Here is a 22,695-nt window from a genome sequence, read left to right as displayed (position 1 = left end):
GCTGAATGATCAGAAACTGCAGGGACAGTAGCCCCTCCTGTCCCCTAGATACACATAGCATGTCAGCAAAGCACACAGGAATGCTTCTCTTCTATGAATAACTGTTTTCTATACATGAGCAGTGGTTGTCCCCTGCTCCCTCTACTGCCCCATACTTCCCTCCAAGAAAGATTTTTGAGACCCTTTTGTTTTTCTCAGGCTTTGTCTGAAAGGGCTCAGGGGAGGGACAGCAGGTTCCTACTGGCACCATTTGATACTCTGAAGTTCCCTGCAAACTACACTTTTTTTTTCCTGATAGTGTAGTGAAAAAGAATTTGAAAGAAACCAGCCAAGATCTAGGTTACCGATGGAGACCATTATGCTGCGGTAACAGAGGATCGCTTTATTTTCAATTGAGAAGAAGTTAATCCTCGCGGAGCTGTTATTTTGCTGGCATGTTCACTGGGCTCTGTTTGGCTACCGATAGCCTCAGATAAGTGACTTTTACAAGTGTCCAAATAGGGCCAAGCCTCCAGTATGCCAAAAATCTAGCCATTCAGAAAGAAAAGATGTGTTCTCAAATTAGCTAGCAAGTTTTCTCTTGCTTCGGAGAATGATAGTGACCCGCTCATCTACGATAACATCTTGTTTGAAAGTAGATGAACTGGTGCTTATACAACTTATGCAACTAACTTTGAGGCAGTGATTTTGAATTGATGAGAATTTTGTCTTCTGTCTGGTCTCATTTAAGGTTTTTCTTATGCTCATGTTTAAATCTCTTCAAACTCTTCAGTGCAGTAGCAGTTTACATAGCACTTAGCTATACATTCTAATAATAAGTTGTCAGTGGTCTTCTAAGCCAATTAGTTTACATTTTAATACAAAAAATATTATTTCACTTTTTCGTAACCCTCTTTAAAAGAACAGAGCCAGTATGCTGTCTGAAACTTGTACGAATGTGAAGCAGAGGCTCAAATACTTTAGTCTAAGCCACTTGCAAGAAAAAAACGGTCCCAAATTGGTATACTGTGTTTACATTCTTACTCCTTTTGACTTTATTTGTGCTTAAGTACCATTAAAATAAAAGTTGTTTAGGTTGCAAAGGCAAGCACTTAAACAGAAAACACAGAATTCAGCTTGTCTGTGTACCAAAGGTTCTCATTTGACACTGTGACGTGACTATTCATGAAGTGATGCCCTCATTTTCCCCAGGGACCTCACACTAGGTCCTTTGCTGAATATACTGTTTTTTGTTTAAACATTGTTGTCATTCATTCTTGAATGAATCCTTCCTTTTTCTTCACCCCAGTTTTGCTGTGTGACCTCTCTCCCTCCCCATCCTACAGCATTTCCCTTTCCATATACTATACATGCATTGCAGGCTGTCTGGCAGCCTCGGTGCATACAATGAAGTGATGTAGTGGAGGGTAAGAGCTTCACATGGGAGAGTGACCTTAACTGCTAAAAACTATGACAAACCTTCAGTAATCTGAAACCAACAAAACACGGTGTTTGGGAATATTATTGGCGATTTGCCCTATGAGATTAAAACCAATTAAGTACATGAAACATCCTTCCAGTAGAATATATAAACTAATGTTGGGAAAGATCTGGCAACCATGTCACCAACTCCCAAGGGACTTCCCTAACCACTGAAGTAATGAGTCCTCAGGTTCTCCAGATCTTCTTTGAAAACTGTGACTCTTCTTAGGAAGAGGAGCAGAGGCAGATACTCTGCCACGTAACCTACAGCTTAGGCTGAAAGATAGAATGTGTGGGTCTGAACTTGCTCAGAATTGAATCTGAGACCCTGCAAATGCTCTAGCTGTTGAAATCCCAAATAGAAGAACCCTGTTACAGCCATTTCTCTCTGTTAATGAATGTAATATACAGCAGTATGTTTTGCACACAGTAGGCATATACAGGATATTCCGTGAATACCCATACTGGATCAGATACCCTCAGTGCATTGTAGCTGGCAGAACACCTCATTAGATATTCCCCATCCCTCATAGACATTTGTCAGAAAAAAATGATTTCTCAGCCCTTTTCATATTGAATCACATCTATGTTTGCTGAGATACAGACCTTTGCTTGTAAAAATGAGAACTTCTATAGTGTTATGTCTGTAGGGTAACATAAGAGATAAAATGATTGTTTTGTTCTTTGGTGTCTAAATTCTTTCTAAGATCTCAGTTTACACAGAATTTGGACCTTTACATCTTTGTGTTTGTTATCTATAGCATAAAGATGATGGTGGTGATAATAATATAATTATATACTATCTAATAATAACTACGAATAGCTACCTCAGAGGGGTCTTGGAAAGAGCACGTTAAAATAATATTGTGTTCAGATAACAACAACAATGGAAGACAATTTGCTCTTAGATAAAACATTCTGGCTGGAGAAATGGCCTTTCACTGATTAAGATAAGGCACAGTATAGCAGCACATTCACCTATTTCTACTCTGTCACCTCTGTCCTAGTTTATGTGTGTCTCCCAAAACATGTAACAGAACAGAGAGTTAAAATGCAGAGATCAAAAAGTACTGATATTTGCTCTTGTTTCCCATGGAGCAGTCCCTTAATGACTCACAGCAAGATAAACAAGAGTGGAGATGTCAGCCAGTAAAGACAGACCCAACTGCAATGATGCAAAGTAGTCAATTAAAGTCATTAAACAGGAAGGAATTTTTACCAGTAGAAGTCAATTAGCAAAAGTTTCTCTTGCAACTGGATGCTTCTAAAATGTACACATGCATTCAAGCATGGATAGATACAGAGGTAGGATTAAAAAGGCCACGCTAAACTGATGTCTATGACATATGTGGAAAATCACATAAAACCCTGAACTGACGATTTTCATATAGATGAATGGATGTTGCAGAGAGCAAACTAATATCTCTTTCCACGTGGTAGTATTCTCCCCAGCTTGGCGTAACATCGTGTCTGCTTTAGTCTTTAGTCCCTATTTGAATAAGGAGTGGGATGCATAGCCAACTCCTGCTTAATGATCTGTGGTAAAAATATGTACATAACCTAGATGCCATTTTCTCACTCTCTTTCTGAGAACACTCAGGCCTTGGAGTAAACATTTATTCTAAACAATGCAGAAGGAATGTGACTGCTCAGCATTGCTTAGGATTAGGGGGGAGGGCTGGAGTATAGCTTTAGTTACAGTAAAGAAATATGTGATAGAAGTTATGTTTTGACAAGGATAATGTTATTAACTATACGAAGATTTGCCTCATTAACCCTTCAAGAGGTTTCTGGGTGATTTTTGCATATAGAATGTCATAGAGTATTATACACAGCTTGCCACACCAGCAGTTTCCAAGTCACACTGTGGTGCCAAATGTGCTGTCTTAAAGACGGTGGATAAGAATCAGTGCTCTGCTCACCGAGGAGGACAGATATCAGCTGTAGCAGGATGGCAAAGTGTCATTATTGTCATTGAAGGGCTCTAAACTGAGACTTAATGAGGGTCTGTCTTATAGTCATTGACATAATAATTGCCACAAAAGCTTTTGTTAACTGTTGTGCACTGGACAAGTTCATCCAAGATTAATGAGCTGCTGTCTGTTTTGAGTCATTTTAGTTGGAGCTGTCTTTACCTCCTGACTACACATGCTTGTGCACGTTGGGGTGAGTTGTTAAAAGGCTGCTTGGTGCCAGTGCTCACATAGTTGGCTGGATTTTGGTGACACTTTTTATGAATACTGTAACTGAAGGCAAGAGAACTCTTGACTGATGGAAGGGAAGGGAAGGGAAGGGAAGGGAAGGGAAGGGAAGGGAAGGGAAGGGAAGGGAAGGGAAGGGAAGGGAAGGGAAGGGAAGGGAAGGGAAGGGAAGGGAAGGGGAGGGGAGGGGAGGGGAGGGGAGGGGAGGGGAGGGGAGGGGAGGGGAGGGGAGGGGAGGGGAGGGGAGGGGAGGGGAGGGGAGGGGAGGGGAGGGGAGGGGAGGGGAGGGGAGGGGAGGGGAGGGGAGGGGAGGGGAGGAGAGGAGAGGAGAGGAGAGGAGAGGAGAGGAGAGGAGAGGAGAGGAGAGGAGAGGAGAGGAGAGGAGAGGAGAGGAGAGGAGAGGAGAGGAGAGGAGAGGAGAGGAGAGGAGAGGAGAGGAGAGGAGAGGAAAGGAAAGGAAAGGAAAGGAAAGGAAAGGAAAGGAAAGGAAAGGAAAGGAAAGGAAAGGAAAGGAAAGGAAAGGAAAGGAAAGGAAAGGAAAGGAAAGGAAAGGAAAGGAAAGGAAAGGAAAGGAAAGGAAAGTTTGTGTATATGCTCATTCAACTATGCAAAGCATTTTCCTTCTATTTATTTTATGTACTATGCTGATACTCTCTGTTCTTAATATCCTTTTTATTAAAGGAGATTTTTCTACTCTTGATTTTGTAATAGTTGTATCCCTGTCCTTTAATCTGTCCACCACTTTTTGTCCACTTGACACTCTTCTGCTGGCTATAGCTGTTAGTCCATGACTACAAACACCTCATAGGCTGGGGGACCACAATGTTGACACACACAGAATGGTGTGTTTCTGGGCTTCAAATAAACTCATTTAAACACAGAGGACAGGTAAGACACCAGCAAGGTGATAACAGAAATGACAAGATGGACATTGGCTCCATAGCTGAGCAGTCACAGAATCACAGAATCACAGAATCATAGAATGTTAGGGATTAGAAGGGACCTCGAAAGATCATCCAGTACAATCCCCCTGCCAGAGCAGGAACACCCAGATGAGGTTACAGAGCAGGCACCACAGTTGCCTTAGGTAGCTACATACACTTGCTTGAACAGTAGCTGGTAATTTTTATCTATAAAGCTGTACTCCCTCTCGTCTCCTAAAAGTTGTTTTGTTCTTATTGGAATTGCTTCTCATCCCTCTGGGCTTATCTGTTGTGTTATGCCAACTGCAGGTATGAAGACACTCTCCCACTGCTTCAACCACATCATTCCATTTTCAAGTCTTTAGATGGTTTCTGTGTTGCAAGAGGCTTGAGAACTAAACAATTTGTTTTTCCTTCCCATGAAGTGGTTTTGGGGCCTTTATCACTCAGGTGGTTTTTCAAATCTTGGAAATTATCCGTATATATGCAAAGGCAAAATACCAAGGTCAGAAAAAAAAGCAGAAATCAGTTTTAAGTTAACCAAAATTCAGCTGAAAGACTCAGAAAAGTGCAAAACAATTTTTGGAAGTGCATGTGCAGCACTGAGACAGATGGTTCCACAAAATGTAATCTAGAAGATAGGCACAAAGCCCACGTATCTAGAGAGACCTTCCTTGATGCTCTGGGGTCTTTGGATGGATGCAATTAGCTATTTAAGGGAATTCATCTATTAATTCAGCTCAGGAGTAGGGGTACTGAACAAAGGCATTTATTTCTGTTCTCCAAAGATGCAATCAAGTGTCAGTATGCCTGTTACTAGGTTTTTAATACAGTAATTACCTAAAAAAATTCTGTAATGTGTGTTATTTAGGACTTCAGACAAGATGCCTAAAGTGCTTTCTTCCTGCATTAAGATCTACGATTTTATTTTTTTTTTCCAATTAATGTGAGCTTTCAGGTTCTTGAATTTATTATCTGCTACTTCAGTTTTATTTCCTTAAGTTGGCACAGCTATAATGAAAAGTAGAACATTGCATGTATTGGGAGTAATCCAAGTGGAAAAGGCACAGCAAACTCCAGGATACTTTTGCAAGTCACATGTATCTATAGGGCTGGTTTGGTACAAAGGTGGATGAACTTGGCAGGTTAATCCTGTTAGCAGTTAAGCTTTTTCCATATGTCCTGATTTTCCTGAAAATAAGAAAGAAAGAAAAATGTTCATCTGTTTTTTACATGTTTTCTCCCCACTTCTTTGGCAGGACTTTGTAATGTGAGGAGACACAATGAACCAAATGCATCCCTAGGACTGCAGAGGTCACACCAGGCCTTACATTGGCTCATTAAATTCGTATAGATCCACCTATCCTTTTATTATTTTATTTTCTCCTTGCAATCACATACCATCTTTTCCAAGATATGTGGTTATATATATATATATACATGTATGTATATATTTTAAATTATTTTTGCTTATCCTTGAAATGAACACTTCAGTTCAGGCAAAGAGCAGTGTTGGTAGGCTGTTCCTCACCCATGACATTGATGGGATGGCGCCTGTTAACAGCTTAGGGTACTTGATCTGACTCTGCAAATCTGCTGGTGTTAATAGGAAAAGAATGTAGACATGTAGAAACAACCACATTTAGTATTTCCAATACTTCTTGCAAAAATCAATTTTAAAATTCTTTTATTGAGAATAAACACAGAACAGGGCCACAAGATCATGCAGGCAGTGACATTTTATATAGAAATCATATCCTCTTCTCCAGGGACATGGTTGTTATGAAATCCTATCTTAACTCAAATGGTTGTTATTGAAATCATATCTTGACTCAAATCAGTGGGAGATTTATCACCAGCTCTATGAGTCTGAGTTTCACCTATGCTGTTCATTCCAGTCAACGTGTCAATGACCTCTTCTCACCAAAGTCAAATGAGAGCGGATAGGCGTTTCGTTTTATTCTCCTGGTGATAGGCCTATCCTTGTCCATGGCATGCTGAACAGGGTATTGAAGGCTAGAAACTTAAAACCATGATCCCATGAGTAACATGGACCCTTTCACTGAATTACTATTTCTTCTGCATTTCTCAGGCAATCACTGTAGCTGCAATAAAATGCGCAGATGTGTCTATTTCATCCCCTGAAGAGTCTGGGTTGCAATGCACTAGCTGAACTGAATGGTTTATGCAGGCGTTGAAGAAGGAAGGAGTTGCCCAGTAGACCATTTATGACTAATGATGCTGCTGTTCCCAATGTGGTAGAGCTGGGAACCTAAGCCTCTGATGTTACCTGGTTAGGTTTTTGCTAAGCCTAGCTTAACGGGCTCAGTAGCCTGGCTACATATCACGTTGGGTAATGGGAGTTTTGTCCAATATCTCTAGTCAAAGCTGGAGAAGACTGAAGCTCATTTGGGGGTCAGCATTTTTCAGACTGGGGATTGTGAAATATGACTGCTAGGCTATATTTGTTCTAAACTTAATTCACACAGACAAAAAAAAAAGGCAACCAAAAAAAACAGAATGCCAAAACAGTATGTCTTGTGAAAAAGAGGGTACTTGTATCAGAAAATGGGCAGTAGGCTGAGTATATAAAATCGCATAAAAAGGAATATGAAGAAAATTGGCTAGAATTGTTTGTATGAATGAAGATAGAATAAATCTGGGGGTGAAAATGTCAATTCAATTCCTCCTATATACTGTTTAAGATGCAGTGTCAGGTTCTTCAGTAGGTCTAAATTTCCATTTGTGTGGTTCTCTAGTTATTAGTGAAAACCATTAAAGCACAAAAATAAATGGAAATGGATGGCCACACATGAGTTTCTTGTTCTCAACCATATATATTAGAAAAGTATTCTGTTAATAGTTATATGTGCTCTCTGAGGACTAAAAAACCTATCAGTATTTGTCAATATATCTAAAAGCACTGATACATAAATATCCCTTTGGTATGTTCACTAATGAAAGAACGATTCTTCTGCAACTTGCTATTTTATCCTGAGCAGCTTACTGGTAACTCTGGCTGAACTCTAGCTAGAGATATTTTTATCTTGTTATTTTGAAATTTAAATGGTTGGCTAACAGTGGGAAGTTTGGTATTTTGGTATGATATAGGATGTCATTTGAATTTTGAATTAATTTACATTGGCTTCTATCTGTCTGTGGAGTTTTAAAAAAAGAACCAAAAACTACACTAGGCCAACTAAGAATAGAAGCTGTGACTCAAAAGCTTTGAGATTATTTAAAATTGTTACACTGGGAGAGTAAGGACTATTTTTAAATTAAAGAGGAAAAACAAGAGAAAAACAAGAGAAAAACAAAAGAAAAACAAAAGAAGAGAAGGCCATAGTCAGTCATTAATCATCAAAATTAGTTTCCAGTATGAAATAATTATCCAAATCTAGAACAAGAACAAAGTTCAAAATGAAATATATGTCCTAACTGGCAATGGGTCACAGTTTGAGGTCTCTGCAGCCCCAGCTCTAAGTTGTGCAGTCAGGATGTTTTTTCTCTCTTTTTTTTTTTCTTTTTAATTATTACTTTATTGTTCCAAAATCTTGTGATTGAAACATTCACTTCAGCTGTTGGAAATCTGGATTTACATCTATGCTCTGTTTGAATTGGATCAAGAATTTTAACCGAATCAACTGTAACCTGGGTATTTTTGTTCTAAATTGTGACCTTCTCATATTTTACTCTTCCATGTTGAAGCTGTTCTTTGTATGCCATAGTAGCCACAGGTCTAGAGAGAGAGCACTGGAGTATCTGATGGTGAAGAAATCCCTTTCTCTCTTCCTTACTTGGAAACATTTAAATGGAAACTCAATCTCAGGCTTAAGGAAATTTTTTCTCAGAACCAATACCTTCCCAATTAAATGGGTTGGCACTGTGTAATGAAAATTCCCAGCAAGTGATATTTCAGAGACTGCTGTTAAATTGTTGGCTATGAATGTCACGAAGTTTCTGATTTTACTACCTGTTTTTCTGTAAGCTGGATGACTGAGCTCCAGTAGTGCCTCCTCCTTAAGTGAAGTAATAATCCTCCAAAGGGAGCTCACTTTAATGTGAACAAAATGGTAGGGTCTGGCTCCCAGCTTTCCCTTTAGCTCCATTTAGCATCCTGTGTCACATAAGAAGGGCTGTGAATCTGCTTCTAAAAATGTTGACATCTGAAAAAGAAAAGATATACACAGAAGGTCTGAAACAATATTTTGGCATGAAGTACAAGTCCTGTGAAGTCACCAAAGCCAAGATTTTATCCTTACATTCACCACTGTTATTAAAGTAACAGACCTGTTCCTCAAAAAGGGACCTCTATAGGGGAAGGTAGTTGCTATGAGTTTGTCTTCCTCAAAAACACTTTAAAAATCCCTTTTGCCATTGTCTCTGTGGTGCTCCCTTTTATCAAACTGTCCTCGGAATTCCACCAGTTGCTGGGCTCTGTGTTTCCCTATTTAGAGTTAATGTTGTTGTGCCACCCATAAGGCACACTAGGGTTTTGGGAGTGAAGTTTGGAGCAGCTCAGGAAATAAAAACCTCCCTGCAGAACCAGCAGTGCACAACAGCAGAGCCACACATGCTTGTCTGACACTCTTCTCTTTCTCTCACTCCACTTCCAGTGAAAACAGTTTCAGTACCTGATGTTACCTTGGGTATGCTCAGAGCTCCTACAAGACTCCAAAAGCATCCTTTGGATGTTTCTGACCATTTTACACTCCCCTCTGGCAGTGATGGGTAATGATTGGAGTTAGAGGGAGCGGACAGAAATGTTTCCCTGATATTTTCCCTCTAGCTGTCATCTAGATGTTTCACAGTTGTCTTTACTGCTGCTCTGTGCATGTAAGCATGTGCTTCTTTCCCCTCTTAACCTTATGTTTTCTTTCTCATCTTTACTGTTGACACTGACTGGCCAGGGCATGGTACCATCAACCAGAAATATGGAAAGCAGCCCATGAAATTGTAGTTTTGTACCATTTTATGTCTCTGTATCAAACCCATTATGGTTGTACAAATAAAATCAATCCTAATAAGCTCTCTACTTAAGAATTTTCTGAATTTTAGTCTGGGCTGTGACCTCAACAGTTTTTACCTCTAGAAATATGAGGGCTGAAAAGACAGTCTCATTTGGAGGGAAACCCTTAGACCCAGCTCACTCATTTTGAGTTTAGAGCTAAGTTCACCTCTGCTATGCCTTCCCTAAATGGGTACATTTGTGCCGTCGTTGCATCTCAACCAATTTCTTGTCCTCTATTCTATTCAAAAGTGACTCTTCACTGAAGATAAAGTAGCTCCTTTAAGTTTATAGTACCTGCAATACTGACACTAAACATCGCTGTAATATACTGGGCCAAGCAAATTATTTTTAAAGCAGAATTATTAAACTACGATCTTGCTTAATCCTTCTATAAACATTTGGGGAGGAAAAATATGCTTTAATCTTGTTTCAGTTCTACATTTTTTTGGTGAATAATCTGTGAATAATTCACTTTCCAGATGCAAAGTATTACTGAGGTATTATGATAAGACTAAGGAAAATACAACCAAAGATGTATTTCATTTAGAGGGTTGTGTGTTTGTTTTTCAAAATAGAGGTTTTGGTGCCACCACTCATAAAATGTAAAGGAGTTGTCTTGCTTTCAGTCCACCTGCCCATAATGGTTTAAAGTACAAGCCTTGTTCCATCAGAGGCAGTGTCAGGTTCGTACCAATGCTGCTGCATTTTTTGTCCAAAGATAAAATAGTTTCAGTTGTGCCACCTTTTGACAACAACCTCTGCAGCCTCTGCAGACGAAGTTTTGCTGAGTGGATCTGGACTTTGTTTATTCCTGCTTTACAGACATCTGTTCCTTCTCCCAGGTCTCCTGATGCAGCATTTAGCCAAGTCAATAAGACTTGTGTCTAAATGTGGGATATGGAAAAACGCAATCGGACTATACCAGAAATGTCTCCTTCCAAGTTATGTGTTGAGCACAGTTCAGTTATAATTTTATTAGTAGAAGTTGGCCACTGTTTTTCTGCAGGACTTAAAGATATAGAGTTGTGTAACCTTTGTTACCAGATCCTATGGGTGCTGTTTTCTTGATCAGCCAGTCTTGTCTCTGTATTGTTGAAATATTCCTTATTATCATATGTTAATTATTACATGGAACTAACCAACAATTATTCTGTCTTAAATCTGGTCTAGGTGATTATGTCAAGTTGTTTTGAATTGACTGCCATATCACACTTGGGGAGAACTGAGTCTATGAACCAAAACCACCCAACCAGCAGAGAAATTAGATTAAAATTATGTCTGAGAGAAATCTTCATAAGCATCTTCTATTACATCTTTCCTTATCCAAAGATTTGGGGCAGAATCCTGGCCCCAGTAAAGTCAATGGAAAAACTCCAATTGCTGTTAAGAAGGGCCAGGATTTTATTCCAAGTCTGTGAAATAAACCATAATTAACCTTCCACCAAGGCTGCCAGATTCCATGTCACCACTTGCTTCCACTTTCTGAATTTAATTTTAGTGAAAATCTGTACGAAACTTAAGAAGCATTTCAGAAATAACCAAGTGGCTTTTTCCCTCTATCACTTTCTCTTGTACGCCCAGTTAATTTAGAAAATGCACCCTGCTCTCTTCCACAGTTTCCTCTTGTAGCAAATGTTAAAGACCCTACATTAACTTAATTGCAAATTCTCTTTGTTATTAATTGCTATTCTTTTATGTTATGATTTGAAGAAGCCCCACGCCTCACCACACTCTAATTAATGGTCATTAATAATTTAAAAGTTTGCCTTATTCTCTGAATTAAATTAGATCCTTTTCTCCTCCATATAAATAAACGATGGGTTTAATTATCTTTATATAAATATTTTTTTTTAGTTTGGGTCAGGAGCTCTTGCTGGATATTCAGTATGTATTTGGACTGCCATTCTATCCGAAGTATGAAGAACAATTTACTCTGGAAGAAAAGAGCCTTTCCTTGCAAATTATGCAATATATCTCCAATTTTGTAAACTCTGGGTACGTATGTGACATTTAAGAATTGATTGAGGAGGGGAATGGGAGTAGAGTGAGTGTACTTTAGATCGTGCCCTCACTCAAGTAGCCCCCAGTTCCTCTAGCCATCTGTAATTCTACAGTGAGGGCTTTGGTCACTGTTGGAAAATCTTGGCCAAACTGTCAAGCAGATACCAAAGATCTGCAGTATGAAGCTTAGCTGGAAGTAACAAAAATTTTATCTCTATGGAGAAGCTGTAAATTCTACTTAAATATATGGGGGCTACAAAGGCCTTGGTGTTCCCAGCGCTTAGTTCTAGGACCTCAATTCTGAAGTCTCTTGGCTAAGAGTTCCCTTATTCCCAGAAGAAAGCAGAAAGCACATGAAGACAGTGAACCCTTTACCATTTACTCTGTGAATAGCCCACAGCTTTTCTGTGCTGTGACCATGCTTGAGAATGAATCACAGAATCATAGCATCATTTCCATTGGAAAAGACCCTCAAGACCATTGAGTCCAACCATGAGGAGTATCTCTAGAAAGCTACTTTGGGAACTGAGACCTTACAAGCTTTTAGAGTACCTTGGATTGTTTTGGGACCAAGGGCTGTTGAGGGTGTTCATCATCCTGTGTCTGTACAGGTTCTGTGTACCTGTTCCTTAGGAAGTAAATCAAACTAACAAATAACTGTCAGGTGAGACACCATGAATGATTCACCAGTCTGGATTGAATGTGAACTCTACTGGTCAGAGGGGCTGGATACACATTTCCTTGACCTATCTGATCTCCTTCTGCATTTTACTGTTCATGTCATTGTTTTCTAATCATAATTTCTCCCATTCCCTTAGAAATCCAAACTACCCTCACAGTTTCTCAAGAAGAATGTCAGGGGTGATGCCCCCCTGGCCTATGTATCTGCCAAATGATGAAGGTGATAACTACAAGGAGTTCACTGTTTCCTTGCCGACTCTTAAAGGACTGAAAAAAGCGGACTGTTCCTTTTGGTCTGATTATATCAGAAGGCTGAAAGCATCTACAGGTGAGCAGAGTGTTTCCTGTCACTAAATACAACCTAAACTATCCATGTAATGTTTTCCTCTGACTATGGTCTTGTTATGTCAGTGTGGAAAAATCTTTTTCATAGATTAAATATCTTGCATTGTCCAGAGTATATTGTTAGGACTCTCCTGAAACTCAGAGGATGCAACACTACACAAATTTGTTTTATAGCAGATAGTGTGTAATAAAGTTTCATGGTCCTGGAGTGAGAGCTAGAAAAATCTTCCTGCGTTGATTATAGAAGATATGATGAAGCTAAATTTTCTAATAGTTTGTTATGTGTTTGCAGTCATAATGTAGACTTTGACTAAAGTGGAAGAACAGCTATATGGACCTTTTTTGTCTACTGGAAGCACTTAACATGAAAATGTTGAGACTCACATGACTTAGGAGCAGCACAATAACTTCTATCTACTGTAAAGCTGTCACTGAGGCTTTAGATTTATCTAAGTATGGATCCTGCATGCTTTGACTTCTCTCTAGATAAGTGTTTTTTTGTTTTTAATGGCTGTGCTGGATATGCCCCTTGTATTTCTCCTTTATCTCCATAAATATCCATACAGCTGTGAGATTGCTTCAATTTTTTCTTACTGTTTGAACAGTAAGACGAACTCTGTTGAGATTTCAATCTGCTGCTCTGTCCTGAACACTCAATTTATTCTGTTAAATAAGCTTCCCTTCATGTCTGTGTATCTTGTAAATAAATTTGGATAGCCTCAAGAAAAGAAAACAAAACCGTCCCTTCTTGGCAGGCAGAGATGTTTCCAATTTTTCTTGGAGCCCTGCAAGCTTACACGTGTTTTTTATCTCCTAAGGACCCATCCTCACAGTGAATACAGTCAAGGCCCTTTCTGCTCTGGGGGGAAGTTGCACATCTGGGAACAAAATGTACTGTCCAAGGGACCAAGCTACCCAGGCTGTCTGTGCCTGACAGACCACCTCAAATGGACTGAGAATGTTCTATGAGTGACACAAAATTATAATGTCTCAGAATATCAAGCTAGTGGTTCTGATACAAACACAAAGCATCAATGCTCATGTTCAATAGGCAGCCTGAATCATTACTTTATTTGAAAGTGAGCTCAAGATTTTGCTGTAGTCTTTTTCATTGGTTTTGTGGTATCCCCCTGTATCTTTCAGATTCACAGGGGATATTTTGATCTCTCTAATAGCTTTCTGCTGGTTCAGATTTTCCTAATTTTCAAAGCTCAATTCTGATGTTTAAATGGTCCTTGGTATAGCATCTAGGTCTTTTGGGACTTCATAGCATGGTCAGCAGGACAAGTGCAGTGATCCTTCCCCTGTACTCTGCATTTGGGAGACCACACCTGGAATATTGTGTTCAGTTCTGGGCCCTTCAGTTCAGGAAGGATATTGAAGTGCTGGAGTGGATCCAGAGAAGAGCAACAAGACTGGTGAAGGAACTTGAACACAAGACCTATGGGGAGAAGCTGAGGGAGCTGGGGTTGTTTAGTCTAGAGAAGAGGAGGCTTAGAGGTGAGCTCAGCACTCTCTAGAACTACCTGAAGGGAAGTTATAGCCAGGTGGGGATTGGTCTCTTCTCCCAGGCGGTCAGCAATAGGACAAGGGGGCATGGGCTTCAACTCTGCCAGGGGAAATTTAGGCTGGATATTAGAAAGAAATTCTTTACGGGGAGAGTGGTCAGGCATTGGAATGGCTGCCCAGGGAGGTGCTGGACTCATCGTCCCTGGAGGTTTTTAAACTGAGATTGAATTTGTCACTTAGTGCCATGATCTGGTCAATGGACTGGAGTTGGACCAAGGGTTGGACTTGATGATCTCTGAGGTCTTTTCCAACGCAGTTGATTCTGTGATTCTATGATTCTGTGATCTTGCAGCATTATGTCTGTATTAATATAATGCCAGACTAAGTTGAAGTCACAGCTCTGGCAGAACAACAGTTGACTGAGCACCACGGACAGAGGCTAATCCCAGCATTTACAGAAAATCCCCCAAAAGTGGGAAGATGTCTACAAGGGCAGATTATTTTTTGAGATGGAGAAGGTTTAAAACCATTGAAGCTGGCATAAGAACACAAAAACACTGATGTAGGGGTCAGTCCAATGGTCTGTCTAGCTCAATATCCTACCTGCATCAGTGGCCAAAACCAAATACTTGAATGTTAACATAAAAACTGAGAGACAGAGAGAAAAACACACTGAGAAAATTCACAGATGAGTCAAATTTTTTGAAAATAAAAAGAAGTATGAGATTTATGGAGTATAGATTGTCAAGGAGAAGTTTTAAAAAGTACATGTCAACATGTTATTCTGCAAACAGAAGTGAGTACACCCTGCCTACTCTTCAAGTCAGTGACTTGCTTGGCCTCAACACCACGGTAATGCAGCTACACAGTTTGCTTCTATCAAATTCCATCTCATAGCAATGTTGGCTTGTCACCTTGCTTCGATGATCATCTTTAGTCTTATCCCACCCTGCAATAATGAAACTTCTGATATGACTTCACTTAAACAGGCATCACATCAAACCCAGTTTTGCTCCAGACCTCAGTATGGGGTGGTAACTTACAGACACTCCTGCTGTGGGTCTCTTGAAAGCAATCTGAGCCCACGTCCTTGTGAAAAAAGATTTGTAATGTTCATCAGTTCAGCTAGAAGGACTCTTTGCACTTCAGATGCTGATGGCTAACCGCCCTCAATTTCTTTTAGAGAGGAGGTTGTGTCAGTCCATCAGTACAGGTTCATCACTTGTATTACTCCCAAAAATCACACTTGGTGGGAATACATGAGTGAGACTGTAGAATGTGTTCAGTCAAGAGAAAGGAATTTTTTTTTTAAGTCATTAAGCATCATGTTGTACTTGGTTGTTGTGCCTCCTTGCACCAGAGGTAGCTTGCTGTACCTGCCTTCAGGCTTGAAGCACTGCACTTCCATTGCTACCTGACTGCTCCAGTTCCTGGAGTGCTACCAGGCTGTTGTATGGGATCCTGGCATGATATTGGATGCTAGATTTGAAAGAGCAATGCTGCAAACCATTTTTGGGTAACGTAACCAATGCTTCATAGGGCAACAAAGATGATGGAGTGGAGCATCTCCCTTATGAGGAAAGGCTGAGGGAGCTGGGGCTCTTTAGCTTGGAGAAGAGGAGACTGAGGGGTGACCTCATTAATGTTTACAAATATATAAAGGGTGAGTGTCATGAGGATGGAGCCAGGCTCTTCTCAGTGACAACCAATGATAGGACAAGAGGTAATGGGTTCAAACTGGAACACAAGAGGTTTCACTTGAATATGAGAAGAAACTTCTTCTCAGTGAGGGTGACAGACACTGGACCAGGCTGCCCAGGGAGGCTATAGAGTCTCCTACTCTGGAAGTATTCAAACCCGCCTGGACACCTTCCTGTGTAACCTCATCTGGGTGTTCCTGCTCTGGCAGGGGGATTGGATTAGATGATCTTTTGAGGTCCCTTCCAATCCCTAACGTTCTGTGATTATGTGATTCATCCTGAAGGGGAGTTATTTGTCTCTCAGCTACTGTGAGATCCAATCTAACACATACTTAGTGGAAAAAGAGCAGTTTCCTGCCTTTGAGTAATTATAAATCTTCATGGTAGTGGTTTTGGACTGTATGATACACTGTTCATTCTGACTGCTGTGTCTCACTTGTGAGTTTCAATTTTTGGCCTCGTACTGAGTAAATGGCGTTTACAAGTGTGGCAGCAAGAGGCATTGTTAATGAAACAATCCAGTTTTCACATCCAAGTGCAGAGGTGATGCAGTCTCAACCAACTGTGGTAAATTGTGTTTTGTCCATCTCACCTCTTCCTTCAAATCAATGTTTTTCCAGCTTCATATGTCATCTGTGATCTGTAAGCAAAAAATTCAATGTATTTGAGTCTGATGCAGATGAACTGGACAAACCGGTGATCATAAAATGTAACTGCAACTGGCTTTTCAAAAACTTTTTGTGATCCTTTGTTTATTGCCATGTGAAATGCCTTGACTTAGAAATGTCAAATTAGAGATAATTGAAGGCTCAAAGCTCAGTATCTTACACCCTAGATCTCAATCCAATAGAAAACTGAGTTACTCCCAAAATCATAAATTGACATTTCTGAATAAAGCCTCATATTTAGAATCTCTTGTACACCTGAATTTACATGTATTTGTAAGTTATTCACTGCTGGATCTAGAAGCTGTTGTGGATATATCCAGCATAACTGTTACTTATAATTTTATTTCCATGTAGTAAACATATTGTCCAGGGAGAAGTAGATATTTCATTTTGTGATCAGACTGCAATATTTAATGCTGGAATGTATCATTTGTTCCTGGCATATTATTGAAATATATGTTGTCATAATTGAAGATAATCTAAGAAAAGTAATTTCATAAATGCAATGATTCTTTGTGGCATTTATTGGCTGTGCCTTTACAAATGATGAAAGAAAGTTTGAATATGTCTCATTGCAGGTGGTCTATAAATGTGTTGGAGTTTTGTTTGAAACCAGTTTGTAGAGTTATCATTTTAGGGGAAAGTTTACCTGGGGAATTATCAAAGTGATGGTGTTTGGAAAGGTTTGGATTTAGTAAATGGAGTTCCCATGGTTGCATTTCAAAAACATGTTTTATATTCTGAATCATGATGGTTTCCATGGGAAACATCAAAACGAGAAACAAGAAGGATGGCCATTGTGGAAAAAACATGTAGGTGGCTTTTTCCAGGGAATGAGTTAACAACTTGAAATTCAGTCAAAAGCCGGAGCTCCAGAATGTTTATGAATATTCAGACAGTACGTCTCAATGCTCAAATTCCCCTCTCATCATGTGGTGAACTGTGCTGCATAACAGTGAGTCCCTTTATAAGGGCCTCTGATGGCATGCCAAACAGGTAGACTTGGATCCAGTCTCCATCTCTTACTCACCTGGTATCTAAACAGAACTAGTCCTCCTAAAACAAGTGTTTCTGTAAGCAGTATTGCAACTGGGGAGATGGAGATACCTTTAGTTTCTCCAAAGTGAAATCTTGTCTGCCTAACTCATGTGCCTAAGTTTAGACATTTAGGCATACGTTTTCTGTCCAAGTTGGCCAGACTAGACCCCACCCGTAGAAAATTCAATGGCTAGCAAAGTTGAAGCCTTCTCCATTAGCTCTGAGACACCATGTATAGCCACACAAGAGTCCAAATAAAGCAACAGTGCTCATAGCTCAGACTTGAATCAAGACTGAATCAGGAATGTTGTGGTTAGCATTCATCTTTTACCCATTCCATTCACACCTTCTTTTTGGAAATCTCCACTAGAAAACAGATTCCTTTAGCATGAGGGACATCTGTGTGGCAATGAGAGCACTCTGGCTAGGATACATTAAATAAACACCATCAGTATGCTTTCTTGGCACAGTTTGGTCTTGTTGAGGCAACTACCCTAATGGAATAGGTTGGAAGACTAAAATCATAGAAGGCAAAGAATAAGGAAGAAGAGATCTCTCAGAGGTGAGTATTTGGGGCTTTATGTATTCCTAGCAGACAAAAAAAAATGTTCCCTACACTTGCTGCCTGGTAGGTAAGTATCAAGAGATAATAAAAAAAGAGAACGAGTCTTGCAGAGGTGGAGTGCGAACCGTTATGCATTCCAGTTGCAGTTATTTAAAGCACGCTGGAAGCGTGATAATTAATTACCATTAGGTGATCTGTCATTACCCTAAAGCTTTTTGCAAATCGTCTGCAAACTGAGAAAAATAGCTTCCTGAACATTTATAACTGCGTAGAAAGGCTCTTACTCAAGTGTCATTGACAAACTGTCCACCTTCTAGCTTGCTGCATCAAAGATATTTTACTCTTATTTATATTGTCTTTTCAGGAAGTGCAAGTAATGGAGAGCCATCTGCTGAAAACAGCCCTAGTGGAGCTCCTAGTGAAGGATTTACCTCCCAGGAGAGCCAACCACTGGGAGACAAGGTGGCTTACAGCAGATAGAAAGTCACAGTGACATTGGATGGGTTTGTCAAACAACTGTACATCCATACAGCTGTGTCAGACCAGACAATCAAGTTACATCCTTTCGTTAACTTTCTGAATATATAAAGTAGACCTTTCAAAAAAGTAGTTTTTCAAGAAAATTGTTGAATATGGCACAAAATGAACCCTACAGCTGGTATTTTAGGTCAAAACCACTGTAATTTGAAAAAAAAAAAAAGTATAAATAAAAACTGGAAAAAAAGCAAACAAAAGCACTTGAACTTTATTTCTTGTAAGCACACAAATGCCCACACATTTTAGTACCAGCACCCAGATAAAGATGTACATTGAAACTCAGAGGAGTCCCTCAGCCCATGAGGCTTAAATTTGCCACATGTCGTATCTGACTTGTTCTTTTTTGTTACTTATCCTGTCACAAGCTGCTGATAGGTGTCGGAGCCTGGTTTGGCATTCTGGAGAAAATTACAAAGCTTCAAAATGGAGAAGAGTTGGACTAGGAAGATATAAGAAGGGAATCAAAGGTGTGCATCGAGTGTGTTCACATCAGGCACAGGCACATGTTCAGCCAATGATCACCTGTGAAAATATGTCATACCATTTGGGTATAATGCAACAATAATACTAAGCATGTTTTAATTAAAGCTTAGAATATGATGTCCTTGGAACATTTATCTTTTGTAAAGAGAAGGTGAGATACAGAGTAGTTTTGGAAGCATAAAGAAAAGTGCATCAGGGTATCTCTGATGGCTCTGAAGGTAATTTGGGTTAGGTCTTAATTCATTGCTGGGATCATTTGGCAACAGATAATTCTCAGTTGACAGCATATCACACACATGTTCATGATACTTGAGAGCAAAAAGTAAAATCAGTGCTGCCCTGAAAATAACCACAATATTTCCATTGATTTCAGTAGGACCCAAATTTCTTGTTCAGTGTTGAAAAGATTTAATAAAACAACTTGCAAGGTTTTGTTTGCTGCTTGGGACCTTTTCCAGTGCATGAGAAGTTACTGCTGTCTGCCATGTATCCAGATTTCCAAAGATTTTGACTAACTCAAAGAAAAATTGTGCAATACTCATAGTTCTTATACTTACATCCTGTTTAATATACAAGAAAAAGAACAGAAGAATCAAGAAGCTCGTTAACTGATTAAATATAAAGAAGTCAAGATTAAGAAATCAAACTGTGTTTTCCATCATTATCTTTACCTCTGCTAGCTAACTGGTCATGAGAAAAAGAATAGATTTAAGAACTTTTTTAAAAACCCCGTTCTTAATCCTATAGCTCGAGGATGCCTTCTATGCAGGAGTTGTGATTTCTTGGCCAAGACTGGGTTTACTTTTTCCTCTTTTGAGAGTGCTCCTGGACATTGATTTCTAATAGATGATATTTAAAATAATGCATCCTGTCAAACCCTCTTGTTTTAGTGACATCTGTGATTTCACATGTGTCCATATGTACCAACAGTCATGCGTGTATCTTCAGCCCTAGGATGACCCAAAGCTGAGCTTCAGTATTTCATACTCATTGAACAGTGAGTTGAGTTAAAGAAAAGTGGATATCTGTGGCTCTGTCAATTTCCAGCATCCTAGTCCTTCTTAGCTTGAAGCCAATAGTCCTGTGAATCTTTATATATATATATATACACACACATATATATATATATATATAAATTTTCAGCAAATGTGAAAAGTTCCTCTTCATCCATTAAACAGATGCATTATAACTCACTTTGCTGTCTGTACTAGTCCTCCTATCTTTCATTCCTGACACTGAGGCATCTTCTCACAGTTAATATTATTTATTCTGCACTGTACTCTTCCAAAAAATAAAATTCTCCAGAACACCAGCCAAATCCCTGTGAAATATTAGTGTTAACTGGGCTATTCTTAGTGAATAATGAGCTTGATACAGCCATATGCCAGACTATATTGTTACACTGAATCAAATAATCGCTTTGGGAAAAATGGGCCAATGGGCCATGAGACTAACAATTTTGATGAATCAACCCAATGTCTTGTAGCTCTTGTGAAGGAGACATTAAAAGGCTGTTGCACAAACATTGGAATGCTAAATATCATACCTAAATTGATTAAATCCTAGTAAACTATAAACATATTCTTTTAATTATTATTTTAAATAGACCAATATTTACAAATAGAAACAGAAATGAAGATTTTCTTCCTTGCTGTGTATACCAACTTTGGTAGTGTCACTCCAAACAGGCCAGCTTCCCAAAAAATAATGAATCCCTATTGGCTTCTTCACACCGTAAGAAAAAACAAACACCTCCAATAAATTCAGTAATTCCAACAGGAAATGTTCAGCTCCTCAGGGTTCCTTTCATAATACTGTGAATGTACTGTCTTCAGCATAACAGTATGATAAAATGTAAGATACAACATTAAATGTCTTGAAGAACTAATTATTGTGCACAGCAACCCCAGTATTAATCTGTTGCCCATGGAGCTGGTAAACAAGGAACAGATTTAAAATATTTCAGTATTGATTCATGTTAGTGAAAGCCAAACATACAATATTTTCCCACTCACTATTCAGCTCCAACCTGAGCCCAGATATGCCTCTGGAATTTGAGAAAAGGTTTTAATTTTGAGCAAGGAACACAGTAGTTTAACCTCATAGACTCTAATTACAGTCTGGGCCATCTGACAGGCTTGGTAGGTAGGCTTGGTAGGTATGCAGGTATGACTGGGCTTTTAGGTCACCCCTCCTGAAGTTGACTGTCAGTTTGGTAAAAGAACCTTTTAAAGAATGGAACTTTTATAAAACATTTTTATTTCATTAGTGGCTGACTGCCCCAAACCCACCCTGTTGCACTGGATGCAGCTCTTCAGACCATTCTGTCTCTTTCCAGATTTCCTAGAGGCCCTAATACTTGGTTCTATAGCCCACCATTTGTTTCCTCCTTTAAAAAAGCGATACCCTCTCCCAGTTCTCTGCACCCTCTCCTTCCTTTAAGCTAGTCCTGTTCATTTTCCATACCTCTTTTAACGCCCTTCTGCCAAGGTGCATTTTGATGCAGACAAATGCAGTCACATGATGCCATGTGTTCATCTAATCCCATATTTCACCCGTCTTTCATTCTCGGTCCTTAAGCTCAAACATCCCTGAAATCTGAAGTGACTTTTTTAGAAGTACAAGTCATCTGATCTCTGGTTGTAAATCTGGTCCCCTTCCTGACTTTAGTACTTTTCCTCATGGGGAACCACAGGGATAGAAATAACCCAGTCCAATCCAATGGAGAGATTCAATTAGAAAAGCCTCCGTGTGGGATGATTGAGAGAGAGGTCAGGAGACTTGAGCCTTGGTGATACTGGGAGGCCAAGTCTGCTCCCACAAATAATTCTTAGTAAGAAAAATACATTCTCAGACTATTTAGGTCATCGTGCTTTAAGCTGAAATACCAAAGACTTCAGTGATCTGGTGGTAAAACAATGCACAGAAGCATGCTGAGTAGAGCCATGCTTTCCTCCCTCCTGCTGGAAATAGTTATAATTTATTAAAATTGAAGCATCCTTTGAAACGTCCTTATGAACACACACCCAGACAGATTAAGTTAATGCCAATTAAGTCGTTTAATCTGAACTTTTTGAAAGACAAGCCATCAGGACCTTTCTGTATATGGAACTGGGGCTTGAATACCTAACCTACAGCATTTTGTATGATCCTTTTGCATGGAAGATATTAGACAACACAAAAAAAATGTAGAGTATTAGAAAGATTTTTACCATGCAGAGTTGGAAAGAAAACAACTGAATAAATGGCAATGCTGGAACTTGTTTTCATAAGTACTTGACACATACAGCTGGAACATCACGGTTCCTTTCCTGCTATTGCAGGGAACCACATCATATAATTCTCTGGCTAAATTTAATGACTCAGTCTTCCACCATAGCTGCATCACAGCCAATTCTCTGTGTTATATGAAAGGCTCAAATTCTCTATAACTGGCTCCAGCTACAGTGTGTAGCAGTGGCTTATATAGTAGTAATTATGGGTTTAGGGACCATTACTCCTCCCCATATAAAGCTAAAAAACCCAAACATGATCACAAAGCCAAAGATCCTCCACATGGTTCTCATTTGGTC

The 22,695-nt window shown here is 39.4% G+C and overlaps 1 protein-coding gene and 1 long non-coding RNA gene across 2 annotated transcripts in view; one reads left to right on the top strand and one right to left on the bottom strand.

Moving 5' to 3' along the window:
* The window catches only part of TG (thyroglobulin), a 159,689-nt gene extending 140,914 nt beyond the window's left edge, over window positions 1-18,775 (top strand). Inside the window, exons 46-48 of the mRNA XM_065831913.2 lie at window positions 11,451-11,591; window positions 12,416-12,606; window positions 18,468-18,775. Coding sequence (XP_065687985.1) covers window positions 11,451-11,591; window positions 12,416-12,606; window positions 18,468-18,583 — 448 coding nt within the window. The 3' untranslated portion in view covers window positions 18,584-18,775. The remainder of the gene's footprint in view (window positions 1-11,450; window positions 11,592-12,415; window positions 12,607-18,467) is intronic.
* LOC139827125 (uncharacterized) lies at window positions 8,558-21,709 on the bottom strand. Its single transcript, XR_011737334.1, has 2 exons — window positions 21,590-21,709; window positions 8,558-8,751 (listed from the first exon to the last, which is right to left on the bottom strand). It is a non-coding gene; the product is annotated as an uncharacterized lncRNA (long non-coding RNA).
* Window positions 21,710-22,695: the final 986 nt, after the last annotated feature.

Source organism: Patagioenas fasciata, chromosome 2, assembly GCF_037038585.1.
Source record: "Patagioenas fasciata isolate bPatFas1 chromosome 2, bPatFas1.hap1, whole genome shotgun sequence".
Lineage (NCBI taxonomy): Eukaryota > Metazoa > Chordata > Aves > Columbiformes > Columbidae > Patagioenas > Patagioenas fasciata.
The sequence above is the reverse complement of the archived record's forward strand: the minus strand, read 5'-3'. Positions and strand labels throughout refer to the sequence as shown.